Genomic DNA, 22,305 nt, shown 5'->3' on the forward strand with positions numbered 1-22,305 from the left:
TTAAAATAAAAGTTTGAGGAAAAACCATAAAGGTAGTCAAAGTACAAACCTCCTTGAAAACACCATTCCCCTTTAAAAACTTTGACACATTTTGAAATGCATGCACCCAAAATTCTGTACCTCATCTTTTTTTTTTTAATTACTAAAAAAAGTAAGAAGCATTCAGTACTTACTACTGCTTCCATATCAGAAGTGTCAGTCGGAGCAAACATAGACTGAACCATAAACTTGTGTTTACTTTTCTCATTGGGGTCATAATCGAAAGGCTGTAACATCACTGAGAAAGAAAATATTTCATTAGGAGGGTCAGAGCTTCGTTACCCGCAGCCATTTGTTATGTTAAAACTTGTACCTTGGTTATAAAGCAGTTTACCAGGATTCTCATCTGAGTCTTATAAACACCCCAGGTGAGGCCAGCAGGGCAACATGCCCAGTGTCTTCTCCACTTGTTACGTCTCAAACCTGAGATCCAGAAGTTGGGGGACTCGCCCAAATCAAAGAGCAAGTAGTGGGAGAGCTCGGACTTGGGCTTAGGATCCAGGTTTTTTGATTCCTAGCCCCTGGATCATTCACAACTGCCCACCTGACACAGAGGTCTGATATAGGCCCTACAGACGAAGTAAACTAGGTACAAATACCATATGCTTTTTTGCTCAAGACAAAACAGCAAAATGATCTTTTCAAAAAGTAAACTAGAAGAATAATCCAAGACATGTAAGTGACAGTTTCATTTTAGCTTTTCTTGGTCCCATTTCCCCTATCAAGGTATTCATGTATTGCTTCAAATACAATTTGGCCAATGCAGCGTCAGGAAATTTTCACAACCAGCACAATCACAGCATGGGAGAACATAACCAGCCTACACCCCAAGAACCTAGAGGAATCTCATATACAGGCTCCCTCCGGCAAGTCACACCCACTGCACTAAGGAGGTGCCTCCCTGTTCCTACTGGCTTCCTTAGAACCTTCCACCCTTCTGAAATGGATCTGCTGACCCGCTGCAAGGCTCTGGCTAAACCACACATCTGGATAAATTCCGACACACACCTTTTCACACGCAGCAAATGCCTCCTGCAGCCCTGACCATGAGAAGCCCTAATACGAACTCAGCGTCTCCCATGTGCCAAAAACCCGGCTCTGTATGTTAGGCTCTGTATGTCATTTAACTTTTAAGAGGTAGGTACTATTGCAGAGGTTATTTTAATGCCTGTTTTCAAGTGAACAAACTGGAGCACAGAAAGGTTAACTAACCTGCCTGAGATCACACCATGAAGGAGGGACACTCAATGCAGGTGGCCCACCACAAGGGACTGACTCGTCCTCTACCAGGTCGAGTGCTGTCCTCCACAAGCACCTTTCCTGCAGGGCACTCATCAGGTTCTGTGGCCTTTGAGCCCCATCTTATGGTTTCCTCTAAAGCTTACTATCCACTACCCTCTGCAGCAGATAAAGGGCACATGTCCTAAACCCTAGTTCACACTGTCATGAAGCAGCAAAACTTCAGAGCCAAGTGCAACCCAGCACCCACTCCTTCTGCCACACCAGTCACTCCAATAGAAGGCAGATTCACATTCTGCGAATTCACATTCCCCTATCATATCACATAAAAAAAGCAAATAGGGAATCAAAATGCAAATATCCCTGACATCCATCTTTGGGACACAGAGTTCCCTCTACCTTCAGGACAGAGAAAGTCTACTGAAATCCAACAACACAACAGATTTCAATGTTTCGGTATACACAGTTGCCCAGACAATTCTGCTGCCCACATCACCCATCTAACGTGCTCTGAGTTCCAGGGGACGTTACTGGGAGACTTCTTCAAGATAAAAATCAATAAATGTACAAACCTTTCTTAAAGGTCACAATCTCAGGGTCATTAGATCAACCCCCCCACCCCAGTCTAGCTCCATGCTCACAGTTGAGTCTGCTTCTCTCCCTCTGCCCATGCTCCCTCCCCCCATGAGTGCACATGTGCTTTCTCTCTCTCTAAAGTAAATATAAAAAGAAAAAGTTCGGGTCTTATACACACGTGACATCAAGTCTAGATACCAATACAGATATTCTGAATACCCAAAATCCAAAGTGTGACCACCAGCAGAGAGAACAAAAGGTCATTTAAAACTCAAGGCCACTCTACCTGGAATTTTACTCTTGCAGGTGCAGAGGTACAGTTCCCTCCCAAAAGAGCAGTCCTTGCTGGTGGCTTTGGGCCCGGAAGGCAACTATCTCTCCCTCTAGCACCACCAAGTTGGCAAGAGCTCTCCTGGGGACAGACTTGGGGCATCATCGCACACATGGGCTTGACACTTAACCTCAGGGACAAATGAGCAGACTAGCAGATCAGTCCCCAGACTCTTCTGAAAGCTAAACTCCCATCATGCTTTGTCTACCTCCAGGGATGCAACAAGGAAAATACACAAGATAAACTAGGGGCCAATACCTTCACATGTACTATGATCTCTCTTGGACAAGGACTATCAACCTTCTTTGAAGTTGGGTCACAGTCTTCAAACTACTGTTCAGATTAATGTTCTTTTTTTTTTTCTTCTTAAAGATTTTATTTATTTGAAAGAGAGAGAGCGAGCTTGAGTGGGGGCCGAGGGGGATAGCAGAGGGAGAAACAGAGTCCCCACCAAACAGGGAGCCTGACATGGGGCTCAATACCAGGATCATGAGCTGAGCAGAAGGCAAATGCCCAACTGACTGAGCCACCCAGGTGCCCCTGGATTAATGTTCATTTAAAAAAATTAATGTGAATTACGTTTTGAGAATTTCAGGTTTCACTTGGCTGTGACAAAATCATGCTCTGGTATTTTTTTTAGCATGGGAAAGAAGAGAACTTAGTCCTACACTACAGATGTCCAGCAGCATGCAAGCTCTAAGAGCAAAAACTGCCTAATCCTTGAGATTTTATTTTCCCAGCTGTGAAAGGCCCCCTATAGTCCTCCACCATGGAGAGCTCTGAGGCTGAACCAGAATTATCTGTAAAAAGCCCTCAATGCTCAGATGATAGCAATCAGAAGACACTGTTAATTTGCAGAGAAGTTGGCTCTTTAGCTCAAACTACACTGGGTCACACACAGACAACCGACGGGTCCAGAGAACCTAAGTCCCCTTCACCTGCAAACAGCCTCAGAGATATCTGCTATTCTCCTTCCATCCTCCCCCCCCAACGCTCTTCCTTGAAGCAGTGCAAGTTAGAAAAAAAAGCCAAGAGACCTTCCTGTGGATTCTAGGCATGTGCTAAGACAAAACTGCCCCTTCCCATCTCTCCACCCCACCGGAGCTTCCCAGTCCCCTTCACAACATCCCAGGAAGGATGGGAAAAGGACCTTACTGGTGCCACTGTCTACCAGGCTCCACAGAAGGCATGCTTTCATTGCTTCTTCCAGTCAGTCCCCACAACAATCCACCAAAGAAGCCTGTGTTTCACCTTCCAGATGAGAAGACAAGGGCTGAGAAAGGCTGACTGGTCTCACTTGGATCCCATGGCCAACATATTAAAAGATAGAGCCAGAGCTCCACACCGGCTTTGCTTCCAGAGTCAGATTCCACACCCAGGTTCTCAAAGCACTATCCAGAGAACCCCAAGGGTGCCCAAACCAAGTGATCCATACAGTCTAACAGCATGGTCATGATAACACCAGGACGTTCTGACCCTCTGCCAGTGCTGAGCTCTGCAGGGATGGCTGGTGCAAAGTGGAAGAGTAAAATCGCCAGCGCCTTTTTTTTTTTTTTTTTTTTTTAAAGCCAGGCAACAGCACCCACACAGCAGAGTCTTTGTGTCAGGCATTGCCACACTTGCAGCATTTTTTAAAAGGCTGTTTTCACTTAATAATATCCTGGAGGAAGCAATAAAAATGACTAATTTACTCAACTTCAACCCTTGACAACACATCTTACAAGGAAATGCAAGTACATGTGAAGCACTCTGCTGTCAGGAAAAGTGGCTATACCGCTGTTTGGGTTGTGAGCTAAACCAGAGGCTTTCTTTTTTTTTTTTTTTTTTTTTTTAATTTTTATTTATTTATGATAGTCACAGAGAGATAGAGAGAGGCAGAGACACAGGCAGAGGGAGAAGCAGGCTCCATGCACCGGGAGCCCGACGTGGGATTCGATCCCGGGTCTCCAGGATCGCGCCCTGGGCCAAAGGCAGGCGCCAAACCGCTGCGCCACCCTGGGATCCCAACCAGAGGCTTTCTCATGGAAGACCAATTACTTGAAAAAACAATCAACAGAAAAACAATAGTTATTCAGACCTGAGTGTATATATGGCAAATATCTGCTCAAAAATGAGTGAACTTCACTCAAGGAAAACAACTTATAGTAGTTGCTGCAAATGATAAAATCCAGCTTTCTCCCAAAATGAGACTTTTGAAAAACTTCTGACATCAAGAGTTCAGTTTCTCAAACACTTGAAGACTTTTCTGATGAGATCAGTGACTTTTTGATATTGTGTCAAGAAATATGTCAACATTTAGAAGACCTGCATAACTCAGTTAACAAAGAGTATTACAAAATCCATTCAAAATGCAAGAGAGACCAATGCATTTTAGTGAAACAAAGTTCAAATAGTTCATTGTCATGGCTTCAAGGTTCCACATAGACCTGAACTTTAAGAAAAATGCCACTTGTCAAGTTTTGGTGTAGTATCAAAGTACGATATCCACAGTGATCTGAAAAGGCTAGTGAAAATACTCTTTCCTTTCCCAACTACGTAAGTGTGACAAAAATGGTTTTCCTTCATATACATTCACCAAAAGAACACATTGTAACAAACTAAATAAATGTAAAAGCAGGTGTGAGAATCCAGCCTTGTCTTCTGTTAAGCCAGATATTAAAGAGATTTGCAAAACATGTCAAATAATGCCAATCTTCTCACTGAATTTCTGAAGTTACTTTTCATTAAAAATGTCACTGTTAGCATGTAATTGACTTATTAGCGTTCCTGAAGTTAATTAATACACTTTAAATTTCTCAGTTTAACTTACACCATGATAAATATTGATACAAACCCCAAATGAAAAGGCTCTTTGGATCTTCAATTTCGAGGAGTGTAAAGGGGTCCCGAGACCAAAAGGCTGAGCCCTGTTATTCTAACAAGCTGCCTCACATGCCCCTCCAGGGGGAAAATAACCTGGTTAAGTAATTTAAGTGAAGGACTGGTAGGTCTTTCAGTGCCTCTTAGGAGAAAGTGCAGTTTAAAAGAGAAAGCAACTAGGGTGCCTGAACGGCTCAGTCAGGGGAGCATGCGACTCTTGATCTCCGGGTTGGAAGTCCATGTTGGGTATAGAGATTACTTAAAAAGAAATTATTTAAAATAAATAGATAAATAAATAAAAGTGAAAGCAACCTCATAAACCAAGCCATGCGAGTCCCAGCGGGCATCCAGGCCCTGGGTGGAGACAGAAGTGTCCACACAGGCATCATATGTACCCACTACAGGAAGGGGCTGGGGCTCCCTGTCTCCTCTAACCGAACCACCGGGCAGCTGATCGCTCCACCTCTGCAGAAGGGTGGGTGCTGAATCCACTGCCACCACTGGATGTCACAGACATCATGAGCACACTCCAGGCCTAGAGAGCATCCAACCTACCAAGCTGCCACAGCACAGATCTGGAAAAACCACAAGAAGGCATCACTTTCAAGTTCAACAAGAATGTAAAATCACCAAGTGGGTATTGGCAGCAATCAAATCACCTTACAAGAGCACTGGTGGCAGCGACTTGTGAAATACAAACAAGCATGAGGCTGGTGAAGTGAAAACGTGGAACTGGGAGTGAAAAACCGTGGCCTGCTGGTGAACCTCCAGGAAGCTCTGGGGGTAAGGGGGCAGCAGCCCTGGCCCCAGTACCCCCACTCTCCTTCCACCTGCAGCAGCAAGTGGGAAAGAAGTGCTGGCTGCCCACAAGCTCTCGTCTCCTTAGGGGCGCCCAGCTGGCAAGCAAGGACGAGGAAGTCAAGTGGCCACCCAGACCCTGAGAACCTTCATAAAGCCTTTCTGTGTCTCACTATCCACATCCTTAACACTGCCCCCAACTCATGTTGAAAAGTTTGTATTTCTCAGCTACTATCATCTCATGTCCAATTCAATTTGCTATACCCTATTAGCTGGAGCTTTATGAGAACATGACAGAATAAATGTTGTTAATCGTTTGTTCCTTCAGCTCCATACATGCAAATTGTGACAGAAATTATGTACTTTTTTCCATGACAGGCTATAAAAGAGCTTCCCATTAACTTAATTTATTTCACTTGAATATCAGAGACACTGATGATAAAACCCTCTTAAACGAACCATCTATCCTACTTTTAAAATGTATCTGCTGATACTACATTAAAAAGAAGCCGGTTACCAGGAGACCGCTCCTCACCATTCACCAACATTAACGCTTTGTGATACGATGTCCACTGTATCACAGATTGTAAAAGTGGGATCCTGTTAGGAAAGGGCCTTCGGGGCTCATAAAACACTGGGTCAGTAAGATCAAACTTTCTTCACAAGAGAAGATATGCAGAATATATGCTACTAAACACACACACACACACACACACACACACACACACACACACACCCTCAGAGAAATGATGACCTCATTAAACGCAGCACAACAGCTTCCTAGGAGAACCCAAGCAAGTTACATATCACTTTCATCTGCATCATAATGCGAACAGAGCAAATGAATCAAAGTCTCACAGGCACCACAGAACATGCTTTATTATTTGTTTTAACCTCAGAATCTTACCTTTGAGTTGTCTCCCTCCTTGTACTTTACCACAATCACAGCTGAGGCCCCCATTGACACGTTTCACCAACTAAGAGATCTTCCCTCTTCCTCCCAGCATCTCTCCCATCAAATCCCTCTGCACAGCTCCTATAACCCCTGTCAATTTAATCTCCCCTACACACCCTATTCACCATCTCCATATTCCTCAGACCAAAACCCTCCTACAAAAAAACTCTAGTTCCCAAGTAAAAGACAATTAGGTAGACCCTTTCCAGTCTCCTCAACACTCAGTATGGCCCAACAACAGGTACACACATTGTGTTGGCCACACCCCCACACTCAGGGTGTTGTCATTAGCAAAGTGTCTTCTTATCATGTTGGTCCCACCTGGCACACCCTACTGACATCTCAATATACCAGTCTTCCAGAATTTAAGCCACTAATCTGACTTGGTAATGAGGGGAATCTCAAGGTTCAGCATGCCATCAGACTCACCTGGAGTTCTTGTTAAAACACAGATGGTGGGACCCCCACCTCCAGAGTTTCTGATTCAAAGGATCCGGAGTGAGGCTGAGAAAATGTATTTCTAACATAATACTGATGCTGCCAGCCCAGAGACCTGGAGAAAGCATGTTCAATATATCACTTAACACTACGGCCCCCACCAGAATGCTATCTCACACCCTTGTTCTTCTTTGGGACCTTATTCTGCTACTGGACACTGCTGACACTAACATGCTTAAGCTCCTTCCCATGTTTGCCCTTCCACCCAATTTGACTAAGACCAGGAATTCACGTTTTGAGATCTCATATTCTGGGTACTAGTTTCTCATTGGTTAACAGGTGTGTACCTTCTTCCCTTCCAACATTCAAAGCACTCCTGAACCATGCTCCCTCCAGAAATCTCCTTGGGGCAGCACAAAGAGAGGAAGCCCTCTTTAACTCTCAACCGTCTGGCCTCCCTTCTATTCTACATCCTGGGGCCACTCACCCTCCCACCCATGGGTTCAGACAATGGTTTCCAATCTTCCCATCACAACTATCCCCTCATTCTCCTTTTATACCGCCTGTATACCAAAAAGTTATTCTCTATCAAACTGCATTTATGGTGTAGTAATATAGTTACTTCTCCACTTTTTTAAGCTAATCAGAAACAAGCTAGAGCTTGATCAGCTTAAAAGACCAGTATTACTACAAAGAGGTGAAATAATCCTAGCCTAAAGCAAAGCAACTCAGCATTGTAGACTGTGTATCCTTATCATGAGTAAACTTATTACTTCCTTTAGAATTCTCAAAATGTTGAAAACATAACTGCTTTCTGAGACTCTAGCTTTTCAGGCCCCCATGGATAGAACCATGAGTCTAGCAGGTAAATAATTTTATCTACTTATATATAAGTTAACATTGAATTGTCTTTGTGTTCTCTATAGGACTTTCTAATTCAGTATAGCCCATCTTAGATAACAAACTCCTCACTGTCTGGATGACTTATTTGTGCAGAGACGAGTACAAATGTACCCTCAGTGTCACTGGAAGATGAAATGTGCCAGATGCAAAGTACTGACCAAAAAAAAGGCCTCATTCACTCTTTTTATATATTTTAAAACATACATCTTTTTAAAAACTCCAACATACTTCCCTGTCTCCTGAATACAATATAGCCTTTTCTTGATTGACTCTTGGGATTATGAATACCCATTATATACTGTCTTAGAAAGACCTACAAGACATGGCTCTTGGGATTGATCAAGTAGAATACAGAGTAATTCCATAGCCCTGCTGTTATTTCTGAACTCTCTTCCCTACTTGCTTTTTGTGATATTCCTGTCCAGTCCTTCAATATGGCTACATCCCAAAGCCCTGTGACTTCATTCTGGCCTGTGACGGGCTGGACAGCAGGACAAGGCTAACAGTCTAAGAACAGGAGCCCCTGGCTGACTCGGTTGGTGGAGTGTGCAGCTCTTGAACTTAGGGTTGTGAGATCAAGCCCCATGTTGGGTGTAGAGATTACTTAAAAATAAAATCTTTAAAATAATAATAAAGAGTAAATAAGAGAGTTGAGATGAAGAGCTCAAGTGTTTAAATATGCAAGAAACTATGAGTGAAAAGAACAGAACTCCTGGCTGCTCCAAAGCTGTATGTACTTTCCATCCTCAGTGAGGTAGACTCAGTACTGAGAAGTCCTCTTGACCATGATTTTTGAAGATGTAAAGAATAGTTTCATACTCCTAAGAAAGTAAAACAAGGGATTCTTCTTAAGAAACTTAAAAATCACAGTAAACTTTTAAAAAATCTTAAGAAATATAATTAGGCTGAATTTTTGTTAATTTCTTTGTAAAAAAAAATCTATCATCTATCTGGTTTTAAGATTAAAGGTATCTTTTAAGTATGAATATGAATTGTTCTTGTCTGAGAAGAATAAACTTGGTTCATAAAAACCATTTATAAAAAGGTTTCACTTATCAGAGACTTCCAAAGCAAATGATCAAACAAAGAAGAATGTTACTGTTAAGATGCCCAAACCCCCCAAATTTAGCTCCTGCTATCAGCACTTGACAGATGAATGCCTGGCTTCTTTCTCTAAGGGCAGTGCATTTATACACTGGTGCTAATCACCTAAAAGCTGCAGCCCAAGGTTGACTGGTCCAGGACAAGAAAGCAGCTCCATTAAACTGAGTCAGCAAAATCTTAAAAGGATTAATTATCAATTGCAATACTACCCAATTACTTTAATTGACCAATGTTTCCATCCAAGAAGAGTTGCTGATATGCATTCTCTGTCCTCAGGATTTTACTGGAAGAACTTTATGCTTTAACATGTGATTGAAAGGAGTGCTGGAAAGAGTTGCATCTCAGGATTTTAATTCAAAATACTGATTCAGACACTACTAGATTTGTGGTTGTTTGTCTTTGATCCATTTTCAATTCCCAGGATTCACTTAGTAAAGTGTATCTGTACCTAAATATTGGTGTCTTTAATGACTCTTTCCAATGCCCCCCCCCACACAGATATTTTGCATTTCTAATTTGCTTGGTACAAAGGCAACCAATGTGCATAATTGAACTGCAAATGGAAGCATGCTTGCTACTTTAGTGAAATTAGAATTCAGTGAAGGTTATAAAAATATTAAACTTAATATCATATTACAGGAAGCATAAGTATTTTTGATGGGCCCATAATTTTACCACTTCACCTGCTGTATCCGCTGGCAAACATGGTTTGGAATATTAATGGAAAACTCCCTCATTATTAAACTGCAGTATTAAAAAAAAATCCACAACCGCTAACAGCTTACCACAAAGACATTTTCAGAAATTATCTACCTTAAAAATATTTTCCCACCAGACAGTTCAGAAAATAGATTTAATTTTGTAAAGCTAGAACAAATGGGGAGACCCCCCACTGCTTCAAACAATTCATTAATTCAAAAAGTTCTATTTTCCTTGCATTTAAAATCTCAGGGGGGAAAAAATCCAATCTCCTCTTCCCCAATCTCCATTTAAGTGTTGCTATTTTGCTGAGGTCCAGATTTGAATAATTCAAAACCATCTCTAGTAGATGGTGTGTATCAAGGAGCAAGGGCCAAAACCATGGCATTTTGGGCCAAAGGATGCAAACAGAAAGCGCTCATCACTCTTTCATCTACTACACTGCTCATCCAATAGGCAGAGACCACAGAAGGGGCTACTGGGCGGATGAGATGAGATGAGCACCTACATAAAGGACAAAGGAAAGGACTCCCATCCTAGACCCAGGTGACCAGACTCAAAACCACCCCTTTGGGAAAGCCATGCATTTTTCACCTACAGACACAAAATTTAGATTATGCCTGTTTCCAACCCCAGTTTACCACCTAAGTTTTTTTGTTTTTGTTTTTTTCCCCCTAAGTTTTTATTTTTTTATTTTTTTTAATTTTTATTTATTTATGATAGTCACAGAGAGATAGAGAGAGAGGCAGAGACACAGGCAGAGGGAGAAGCAGGCTCCATGCACCGGGAGCCCGACGTGGGATTCGATCCCAGGTCTCCAGGATCGCGCCCTGGGCCAAAGGCAGGCGCCAAACCGCTGCGCCACCCAGGGATCCCTCCCCCTAAGTTTTTAAAACAGAGTCGTTATTTTTAAGAACTCAGTAAGTAATCTGCCATCTTCCGGAGAAAATAACAAGATAGCTCAGAGTCTGCACTTTGGACACACAATGTAAGCTCCCTCGAATATCAAGCTTACCTGAAAGCTAAGAAGAGTTTCACAGGGTGCCTCAGAAAGATATCTGATAGCTTCAAAATCTCTCCTCTTTCCCCCCCAATATAAACCTGATTTGTGTGCCTTCAAAACCTCAATTCGTCTGGCCAGCTATGTGGGTGAATCTCCTCCTCCTCCTCCCTCTTCCTTCTTTCCCTCCCTGCTCCTGCTCTCAAAGAATGATTTATAACCTTCCCTAATAGGTAGCACATCCCAAGGGTTTTCAGAAATGGGAGAGAAATAATGTACTAGGCATGTCCTTTGCAGGTATGCTGTGACATTCTGTGTGGTAGACAGGGCAATGCTGGTAGTATTTTAAGTTGATTTGATAGCCACCTTTTGATAGATTATATTTGAAAATTCACTAGTAGCTTTTCACTAGAGAACAAATGTATATTATAGAAAGAAAAATACATTTCTTCTTTAAATTAGCGAAAGTCCATTAATAAAATGTATGGAATTAATTTATTTCTAAAAAAGCAATTCAAACATAATACAATCCATGTTCAACAAAAACTACCCAGTTTTTGTCAAAGCTAGTGAGAAAAAAACAATTCCACTTTTGTGCTATGCTTTCAGTTGACACAGCACTGGGAAGTACTCCATGAGGTAGATACCATTCCTTCCATTTTATAAATGAGAAAACTAGAACCTAGAGACATTGATGGGTCAGCCAAAGATCAGCCAACAGGTTAAACAGCACAACCAAGTTTCCCATTCAGGTTCCCAGACCTCAAATCTAGTGATCTTTGAGGAGACTGGGTGATGCCAAATTTGGCCATGTGACACCTGGCCTTTCGGCAATCTGCACTGCCTGTCTGCTGGTAGCTTTCTTGTCCTGAGGATATTCTCTATCCCATAGGAACCTAGAAACTCTACGTACTCACGAAGATGTCATCATATAGCTGCATTTTAAGAGGACCTCAGAGAAGCCCAGTGCTTTTAACCTCAAAGTATCAATGTCTAATAAATTATACAATGGTCCCTCAGCATGCAAAGCTGCAACAAATGGGTGCCAGCCTCCTCTGTTAACTGGAGATGGTGTCCCAGAAATGCAATGACATCTGGCTTCACCCAGATGCACCTGAAGCAGTGAGATTAAATACACACCAAGTAAAAACAAAGGAGCCTTTACTCATGTACAAACAGAATTTTGTTTCATCTAGGAATAAGGCCTGTAGACACAGGGTATTTTATTATTCATTTGCTTTCCCCCAAGTACATTACATTTTGAGAACCATGGTACTTTATACTTTACATTCATTTGTTAGTGGGGTCACTTCCTAACACTGTTAAGGCAGTTTCATATCACAGAAGAGCCACTGAACCAGCAGCAAAGCCAGTTTCAAGTACCAGCTCTAGTACTAATCACCCATGTGACTCTAGATAATCACACCTATGCTCTAGACCTTCCATTCTTATCTGCAAAGAAAGGCTGCCACCACAAAATCTTGGGTCTTCTTTAAATAATTATAAATCAAAACAAATGCCTTGGAGTAATGCTTTAAAAAACACTCCAAAAAAGTTTTTTAATTAAAAAAAATTAAAATAAGGGTACATGGGTGGCTCAGTCAGTTAAACATCTGATTCTTGGTTTCAGCTCAGGTCATGATCTTGGGGTTGTGAGACTGAGCCCCACATCAGGTTCTGTGCTCAGCGGGGGGGAGTCTGCTTGAGATTCTCTCTTTCTCACCCTCCCCTCCCCTGGGTTGAGTGCTTTTTCTCTCTCAAGTAAATGAATAAATAAAATCTTAAAAAAAAAACCACATTCCTATGATGGGGGAGGGATGAATCTTTTTGAAAAGAGACACACAAACATTTATATTTCATACTGGAAAGCACACCTACACCGTACAACTGCCTGTGGAGGCTATTTTATTCAGAAAGTATGTTGCTGCCTTCTTATTTACCGTGAAAATTGGTAATTCTCATCTACTGACAACCTTGCTCAAATTTGATATGGGCAAAGAAATCAAGAGGAAAAACAAAAGTCAATAAAAGAGGAGAATAAAGATTTCAGCTGCCCTTGATTTCAGCAGAAAAACTGAAACCATATGAATCCAAGGGGTACAGAAATACCAACACCTTGGACCCCTTCCTTACCCAGCCACTGCACTTTAGTCTGGGCTTTGGAGCCAGACACAGTGATCCAGTGTTGGCTGTGTCACTTACTAGCTTTGTGAGCCTACAGCCACAGGTCTCTTTCTTAGTACAAGGCAGGTAATGATGCATTCCTCACAGGCCAAATAACAGAAATTATAGAAGATAATGTGTGTGCTGGCCCAGCACAAAGGAGACCCTCAATAAAATCTGGCTCTCGCCCTCCTGACTTCCTGGATAACAACCCAATTCAAGAGTCCAGATCAGGTCTTGCAGCCTCAGAGAGAAGAACACAGGGGGATAGTTGGTGTGGGAGCACCATAATGAGAGAGACCAATGGGTGTGGGGAATAAGAGTTTGCAGAAATGATCAGATAATGAAACACCTTGTATCTTTCCAAAGAGGTGAATCATTTTCCTTTAGGTGTCAAATGAATAGCCAAATGCATCACAATCAAAATCTGTCATGGAAAAAGCCAGTCAGGTACCCATTTCAATGAGTAGTAGAGCTTCTAATGATGCAGAACCCTCTGTGACACAAAGTCTCTTGATTTTTACAGGATAAACACATACTCCCCCACAGTTCCTCCACAAATACAAAAGGCATCCTGAATCCAGAAGTTCTAATGAGCTGAAAGTTTATTCCATTTCTAAAAGACATTTAAACGCAAACCCATCACTTACATCTCCTTAATTCTAAAATCCAATTCTCAATCTGGGCACTTTACCAGCATCTTTTCAAAAGCTGGACTTTGGAAAATATATGCATTCTCAGACAGAAAGGGAAAAACCCATCAGACACGCACAAAACTTTCGCCCTTGGATATATTCCAGTCTCCTCAGTCCTCACCTCCCCAAGCTTTTCATCATCAGTAAAGTGCAGTTACCAATCATTGGGAATGACACGAGCCTAATGTCAGAAACCATTTAGCTTAAATAAGAAAATAACTCCATTTAGCGTTCTCCCACAAAGTAAAATTAAGTTTGTTTAGCCCTTTTTTATTTATTGCCAAAGGGCAGATTTAATTTCAAGGGAGTGAAAACCAAACTCATTCTGAAGTAAAGTCTGAAGTTACCACTTTAATTTTGCTTTAACTATTGAGGCGCAGAATGCTATAAGCATGAAACCAAAGAGGTATTAATTATGGAAAACCAATAGGGGAGTGGGACCCACTAAGTGTTTTAATCAGAGAGTGGAGGGTTGAGGGAGAAGTCTGTGGTCTTATTTTGCTATTGCAAACTCAAACTTTAAGAAACCCTACTGGCTTCGGGGGACCTTCTGGCCCACCCCTGTGGGCCTCCAATCTCGGGACTTACCAGATACATTAATGGAGGCCCCTGCATCGATGATCCCACTGTTGGGCCTCACGCAGTACCTACGTGGTGCCGTGGTCTTCACTTTAAAACACACATTTCGGTCTGTTGGGTTGCCAAGCTTTAGGTTGGTGGTAACGACATCAGTGAAGGGACCTGTGGAATGAGACAGAGACTGATTGGAGATCTGGTGAGACAAATTTAGAAGACTAATCTATGCTCCAGGGTGGGAAAGGAATATGGGGTATATGGTTAGGGGAAGATTCAAGATCCAGAACTAGCGCACTATCACTGGATGGGAGAAAGGAACTGAGGTTAATGGCTGGCAGTAGCTTCTGAAATTCACCATGTTCTTACCACACCAACAGGCAATCTAGGTAAGTGTTCTAACATCTAGTTTCTCCTTGAAACCTCACAACTTTATGGTTATTGTGGTTTTATCGATGAGAAAATGGGCTCAGGAATATGCATTTCTTGTCTAAGTGTTCATGCTAGTTAGTAATAGGTAGTTAGGATCTGAACCAGGCAGCCTGAATCCAAGACCAGTTCTTAACCTATGTTAAATACTGATTTCTACAATAAGATGAACTCTAATAGGGAGAATCTGGAGGACTAAACTAGGTCCCACAATTATCAAAGGCAGAGTGTGCCAAGGGCAGCAAATGTAAGAAAGACTTTGAGGTGTAAATGGTCTATAAACACAGAAATTCCCCACAACACAGTGTTGCTGCCATGGCATTAATTACAGCAAATTCAGAGTCCTGCTAGGCAGCCCACACCTGAAACGTCATGTTCAGCTTTATAACTACACAGGCTACTGGGAAGACTGAAACAAAGCTCAGTGCCCTGAAGGTATTTTTTATTATTATTATTTATTCATTTTCTACTTTATTAGATTTTTTAATTAAAAAAGTAAAACACGCTTCTTAAAACAAGCCAAACAATAAGAGATGTATAAAGAGGAAGTTAATAAGCTTTCCTTGTCCCCTGAGGTAACTAATATGGGAGATATCTTACCAGTTTTTGTATCTCCAGAATACAGAATACATTCTATATCTCCAGGCACTGTGCCTGGCATCTAGTAAAGGTCTCAGTGTGTGTGTATCTAAATAGACGACAGAGAGAGAGAGAGAGAGAGAGAGAGAGAGAGAGGCAGGCAAAGATATTCACTAAGGAGGAAACTACCTGGTGGATAAGCTGTAGTAAAATTAAAATCTCAAGCTGCTTTCTCTCCTTCAGAAGTGCTCAGGGTGTAAAAAATCAATTTGATATGGGCTTAACTTAAATATAAATTAAGAAATCAATAATGATGGAAAGGAAGAAAGCAAAAGGACTCAGTTCCAGAATCAAATAAACTACAGACAGTTCTGCCACAAAGCTTAGTTTAAAATCATGAATTTGTTCCAATGTGATTGATGTGCATATTAGGGGGACAATCTAAGCATAAAACAAATTTCACATTTGCTTATGCATGATTTTGTCTGCAAGAAATGCTACATGAACACAGAAAACTGCATCCAGCTAGACCAAGCAGACTAGAAACACATAAAATACACCCCTACACACACCTCAACCCCTATTTGCTACCTCAGCTCACCTGTGGGTTAGCAGCCACACCCACCCACACCTGATGTCACCACCTGCCTGCCTTCCTCCACTGTACAGTGACTTACAAACTACAACTCTTCTGATGCCACTTCCACAAGCAAACTTCATGTCTTCTTCAAGGTGAAGTGCCATGTTTATTGAATATATATGTATTCCTAACCCATTTAATGTGTGTAAAACCATGATTAGATTCCTATCCATGTGTGTGCACGACCAAAAAAGTTTTTGAATGCTCTACACTTAATGTCATCTCTCTCTTCTAAGTCCTGTTTATCGTGGTATTATTTTACATAGTATGATGATTTTTAGGAATGTGTATGTCGCATTATAGCAGAATCAACTGTACTCCTGGGTCATCTACTGTTTGGAGTTACTTACACCAAGACTCATCCTCATTTCGTGGGCAATGGCACCTTCAAGAATGAAATACCTGAAGAGAATGTTTCCATCCGATTACCTTTCCAATAAGCCCTGAGTTTGGCCCTCTGGGAGTCAGGCATTTTATAGGTGCAGTTGTAGCCAGATATTGGTAAAAGCACCTTTGGTAGTGCATCTCACTGACTGACACCCATCACAACCTTCTCACTACACTCCAAGTCCACTCCTTATTGAGAACCAAAAGCTTACCCAAGAGGGCAGGTGCCCTGTGGCCTAAGAAGATTTTCAGCTATAATGAAGGAGAGCCACATGCTGACAACGCTCCATCCTCGTATCAAGTTTTTGGCATCAAGGGAGAAACAGGATATTTGGTGCTGAGACAGTGTTTGAAGGATTATGGAGGCAGCAGCTCTCTATAACTCCACCCTTTTCCACCTTCCACAAAGCACACAATCTGACTTATCCCCCAGTAAGTCCCTTTACTTGCTTAAGAGTGGAGATCACTTCAGCAATGGTAAAAAGAAAAAAGAACAGCTAAACACAATTCTGATTTTCTGGGGTCAAAGAGAGCAATTACAAACACACACACACACACACACACTCTCTCTCTCTCACGCTTGCACAAACGGCACATACACCTACGTAGGCATAACCACCAAACACGTACACATTCTCTGGCCTTTACATGAGAGCTGCCAATCCCAGCAACTCCATGTAAACGCAGCTCCAGTTCAGGTAGCTCCACAATGCTGGGGCAAAGAAGAAAACAGACAAAACTGTGTCTACATAAAGAGACACCTGAAAAGGAGTGAGCTTTCAAATATAAAGCCTGGGGGCAGGGGTATAAAAGTTATTAGTTTCAACAAAATTCTGTCTCAAGAACATGGAAGCATCTTCAGATCAGAATGCCAAAAATCCATAATGGCCCACAATCACATCCAAACAAAAACAGACTTTCATAAGGCGGTCTGAAGCATACTGAGCAGAAAATAGAGTTGTTGGCAAGATTTCACTATGATGAAATTAAGAATATTTACCTGTTTCCAACTCAGATTGTAGTGTCTCCTCTTCCTTGCCCTACCTCAAGAAGTTGGAGGTAGGGGAGCACCAAAATTTAAGTATTTGGTTATCCCTTACACTGACCTTTTCTTCTAGGTATTCCACAAAAATAAACCAAATTTAACTGTAAACACTAAGTGTTTTTTGGAAATTTCCCCAGTTAATCTATTACATGGTAATTTAAGTAATGTTTCACATTATGAATCACATAAAAGGTAGTCTGAATTATTAAAAGAAAAACAATATTTGTAGTAATAAGTAGAATACAATAACCCAGGTTTCTCCCTTAACATTCAATCCTGGGCTTTTTAAGCATTTGAGATTTCTTGCACTTATGTAGGTTATTTGTAAAAATCTAGAGGGAACTATACTGAAAATATAAGCAAATGAACAACATTGTTAAAACAGCAAAGTCTCATGAGTAAAAACCAGACATTTTGTAAAAACAGGCCAGCCCTCTTCTCCCCACCCTGGGCAATGTACTCTAAGAATTTTATTGAAAATAAATTATATTCGATTTGAGTAATTATAGGAAATAAACCATGTTAGTGATCTCCTTTTCCCCCGTATTAATGAATTAGAATATACAAAAACCTCAATAAAAATGATGTAAAGGCTTATGAGCATCATTCAGATTTTTACTAGTCACTTTCATTTCATAAAACTGCCATTTCCATTAAAGCATTATGTAAAAAATGGGATTTTACTATACCAACATGCATATTTATCACCAGTGAATTTAAACATTGCTTATAAAGTACAGAGTCAATTTTACAAATGAAATCTCCTTCAAAAGTTAGACTTTTTTCCTCCAAGAAATGAAAAAATGATTTGGTACCTCTAGAACCATAGCACATACTTTAATCATTTTTCTTTCCAATTTTTTTATTCCTTATTTCATATAATGTTTATACAAAACTAGGAGCTAAGGATCTAAAATGTGAAATGAAGGCCAAAAAAATGAAGCAATGTGATTTGGGACAAATTAGGAATAATCTTTAACATTTTGATTTTTCTTAACAATTTGAGTAATATTCTTTATGCCCCATATTATAAATACTCATCTGTGAAAATTCTTGAGTTTGTAGATGCTCATGAATACCAAGGACTAAGTTGAGTATGGACTCCTTGACATGCTCTAAATGGAATTTAGATAAAGCTAAGCACAGTATAAACTGTTTTCTCCACCAAGGCGTGACTTACTGTCATTCTGAAGTGTGTATTTTCAGACAGTAAGAAGATCTGAAACTCACCTGTCTTAGAAAGCAAAGAATACAGAGACTACAAAACCAGAAGTATGCATTGCACTAAAGGTGAAAGGAGGAACAGTTAATTTTTCAGTCTTACAAACATGGAGTCTTGGAATTATAAAATGCTGGTTTAAAAGCCAAGGAAAGAAGATCACAATCCAGCAAACTTCTCAACAGTAAGAGGCCAGGTTCCAAGTACTGAAAATTTCATCAAAAATGGCTGGATAAACTTACTAAGCAGGAAACACAGGAACATTTTTCAGAAAAAAAAAAGTATTCCATTAAATCTTTAAACATTTTACCAATCTATGCACAGTACAAGTATTGTATTTCTCTTCTGTAATCATTCAATCGTTCATTCATTCATTCAGAGACCCAGAGAGAAAGAGACCAACGACAGCCTTCCTTTCAGGAAATGCAAATACCACTTTTTTTAAAAGATCCTATTTGTTTATTCATGAGAGAGAGAGAGAGAGAGAGAGAGAGAGAGAGAGAAAGAGAAAGAGAAAGAGAAAGAGAAAGAGAAAGAGAAAGAGAAAGAGAAAGAGAAAGAGAAAGAGAAAGAGAAAGAGAAAGAGAGAGGCAGAGACACAGGTGGAGAAGCAGGCTCCATGCAGGGAGCCCGACATGGGACTCAATCCCAGGTCTCCAGAATCAGGTCCTGGACTGAAGGCAGTGCTAAACCGCTGAGCTACCGGGGCTGCCCCTGCAAATACCATTTTTACAAAAGAATAAGAGCTCAGGTCCCAATGATGTAAAAGTAAGAGGGAAAACTGCCAAGTGAACTCAAAACTCCATCTCGGCCTTGCTTACCTGCGTAACCTCAAGCACATCTTATGCCCCACACCCCATCTGTAAACAGCAGGACAGAATTTTTTAAGGAATAAATATATCATTCATTTTTACTCAACAATTCAATTTACTAGAATGAATATAAATACACACACACACCCCAAACACAAGAAACTGTAAGACTCCTAGAAGATAACGCAGAAGAAAATCTATATGGCTTTGGGTTTGGCAGTGATTCTTCAGAGACACCACCAAAGGCATCATCCATGAAAGAAATAATTGACAAGCACTACTTCATTAAAGTGAAAAAGTCTGCTTTGCAACGGGCACTGTCAGGAGAATGAGAAGACAAATAGGCCACAGACTGGGAGGAAATATTTGCAGAAGACACATCTGATAAAGGACTGTCATCCTAATATACAAAGAACCGTTAAAACTCAGTAAGTAAATGGACAACACAAAAAATGGGCAGAAGATCTGAACAGATACCTCACCAAAGAAGATAGACAGATGGAAAATAAGATAAACAAATGGAAAAATATGTTCAACATATGTCATTAGGAAACTGCAAATTAAAACAATAATTAAACAGTGAAATACCAACACACACTTATCAGAAGGGCCAAAATCTAAAACACTGACATCATCAAACACTGGCCAGGATGTGGGGCAGCAGGAGCTTTCATTCCTTCCTGATGGGAATAAAAAATGGCGTAGCCATTTTAGAACAGAGTTTGGCTGTTTCTTAAAAAAAACACTAAACATACTCCTGCCATACAATCTAGCAATCGCACACCCTAGTATTCACTAAAAGGAGTCAAAGACTCACGTCCACCAAGAAATCTGCACATCAATGTTTATAACAGCTTTTTCGTAATTGTCAAAACTTGGAAGCAACAAAGCTGTTCTTCAGTAAGTGAATGGATAAACTTGTCCATCCAATGGAATATTATTCTGTGCTAAAATGAGCTATCATGCCATAATTCAGACATGGAGGGATCTTAAATGTGTATTAGTAAGTGAAAAAAGCCAATCTGAAAAGACTACATCCCGTATGATTTCAATTATAGAATCATTCTAGAATAAGCAAAACTATGTAAACTAAAAAGGATCAGTGGTTGCCAGAAGTTGGGAGGAGAATGACTAAATAGGTGGAATACAGGGGATTGTTAGGGCAGTAAAATTATTCTGTATGACTACAATGGTCGATGCATGTCATTATATATATTTGTCAAAATCCATAGGATGTGCAACACCCAGCCGGACCCTAACATAGACTACAAACTGGATGATAATGATGTATTGATGTAGGTTAGCCAGTGTTAACAGATGTGGCCCTCTGGTGCTGGAAGCTGATAGTGAGGAAGGCTGTACATATGTGGAGTCGGGGGTATACAGGAGCCCTCCGTACTTTCTGCTCAATTTTGTTGTGAACTGGAAACTGCTTTAAAAAACAAAGTGTTTCTTTGTTTTTCAAAAAAAAAAAAGAGAAAAGAAGTATTTGGACTTTGTACTAATGCAGCTTTGGTAGCACCTCCAACACTTCTGATATTACATTTTAATTGTGAAATATTTATGTATTTTATGTGTACACAAAAATGAATAAAGTATATATGCACACACACACATACGTATACATGAAGAATGATACTTTGCTTTGCAAAGAAATTGCTTTTCTTCCTTTTTCTGGAGTTCATGAAATCCTGGTGCTAGAAATACATACCCTTCCTTTATAATATGTTCCTAATGTAGCTACAATACTTTGAAATTCAAACTATATGTGTTACCAAATAACTTATATAACAAATTGATATATAATCTATCAGGTTTCAGCTTTCCAGATATAAACTTAAAGTTATTAGCTCCACAACAGTTATTTTTTTTCACTCTGCATAAAAAGAGCTGTATTACTTTATATTTTTGCAAACACAATTTAGGTACAGTATCTCTCCTTTCTTCAACCCTTCCAAAAAAATAACTTACCATATTTCATTTCAACTCTGAAAAGATTACCTTCTGGGAAGGTAATAATCTGTCTCCAGAACCCTAGGACCGATGATGGATTTTGTTAAGACAATAAAATCATGCTTTTCAATACAACAGACTTCGTGCGTGGGAAAAATATACAGGAATGGGGAGAAATGGACACTATGAAGCAAAGTCTGTAGGATATCTTACAGATGTCTTTAAAATTTATCTGCTGGCAGTCTATTCCCATTAGAGTATCCTACTGCCTCTTGCTTTCCCCAACCATCTGCAGTGCACCAATCCTCACATTTTTTTTTCCTTGTTTATGTAAGTCTTCCCCTTCCAAAATGGAAACTCTAGGAAAACAGAGACATTTCTGTCCCTCTTGTTCAATACTGATCATCAATGTCTAGAATACTTTCAGACAGAGTAAAATATGCAGTAAATGTTCTGAATGAATGAATGAATGGCCACACCATGATCCCAGCTATTTTAAGCAATGGTTTTACTCTTCATGCATGCCTTCCCTGTATGCCCAACCAGGCTCCCTGTAAATGGAGGCTCGAGTCTACTGCCGGCCCCCTCCCCGGCACTATCACCCTTTCTACCCTCAGCACAGGATTTCTATCACCTGACAGCTCGCATGTTCCTTTCCTGAATAAACTTCCCACCTAGAATAAACCTGTATGTGAGAGGAAGCTGTGTCGGTCCTGTTCATCACTGGATGCCCTCAGCCAAGAACAGTCAACCCAAAGCAGTAGAGGGGCTCAGTAAGTGTGTACAGCGTGAATGAACAGCAGGCTTCTTTAGAGGCAACTCAGCTCTGATCCTGGCATGTTTCATATAAACAGATGCCAACTCCATAA

At 40.6% G+C, this 22,305-nt stretch overlaps 1 protein-coding gene across 2 annotated transcripts in view; it reads right to left on the bottom strand.

Moving 5' to 3' along the window:
• VAPB (VAMP associated protein B and C) overlaps positions 1-22,305 on the bottom strand; it is a 51,224-nt gene that overhangs the window by 10,035 nt on the left and 18,884 nt on the right. For both annotated transcript variants that reach the window (XM_041732469.1, XM_041732468.1), the window contains exons 2-3: positions 14,388-14,540; positions 174-277 (exon numbers count right to left, since the gene is read on the bottom strand). In XM_041732469.1, the coding sequence (XP_041588403.1) occupies positions 174-277; positions 14,388-14,540 (257 nt within the window). The remainder of the gene's footprint in view (positions 1-173; positions 278-14,387; positions 14,541-22,305) is intronic.

The sequence above is a fragment of the Vulpes lagopus genome, chromosome 18 (assembly GCF_018345385.1).
Source record: "Vulpes lagopus strain Blue_001 chromosome 18, ASM1834538v1, whole genome shotgun sequence".
Lineage (NCBI taxonomy): Eukaryota > Metazoa > Chordata > Mammalia > Carnivora > Canidae > Vulpes > Vulpes lagopus.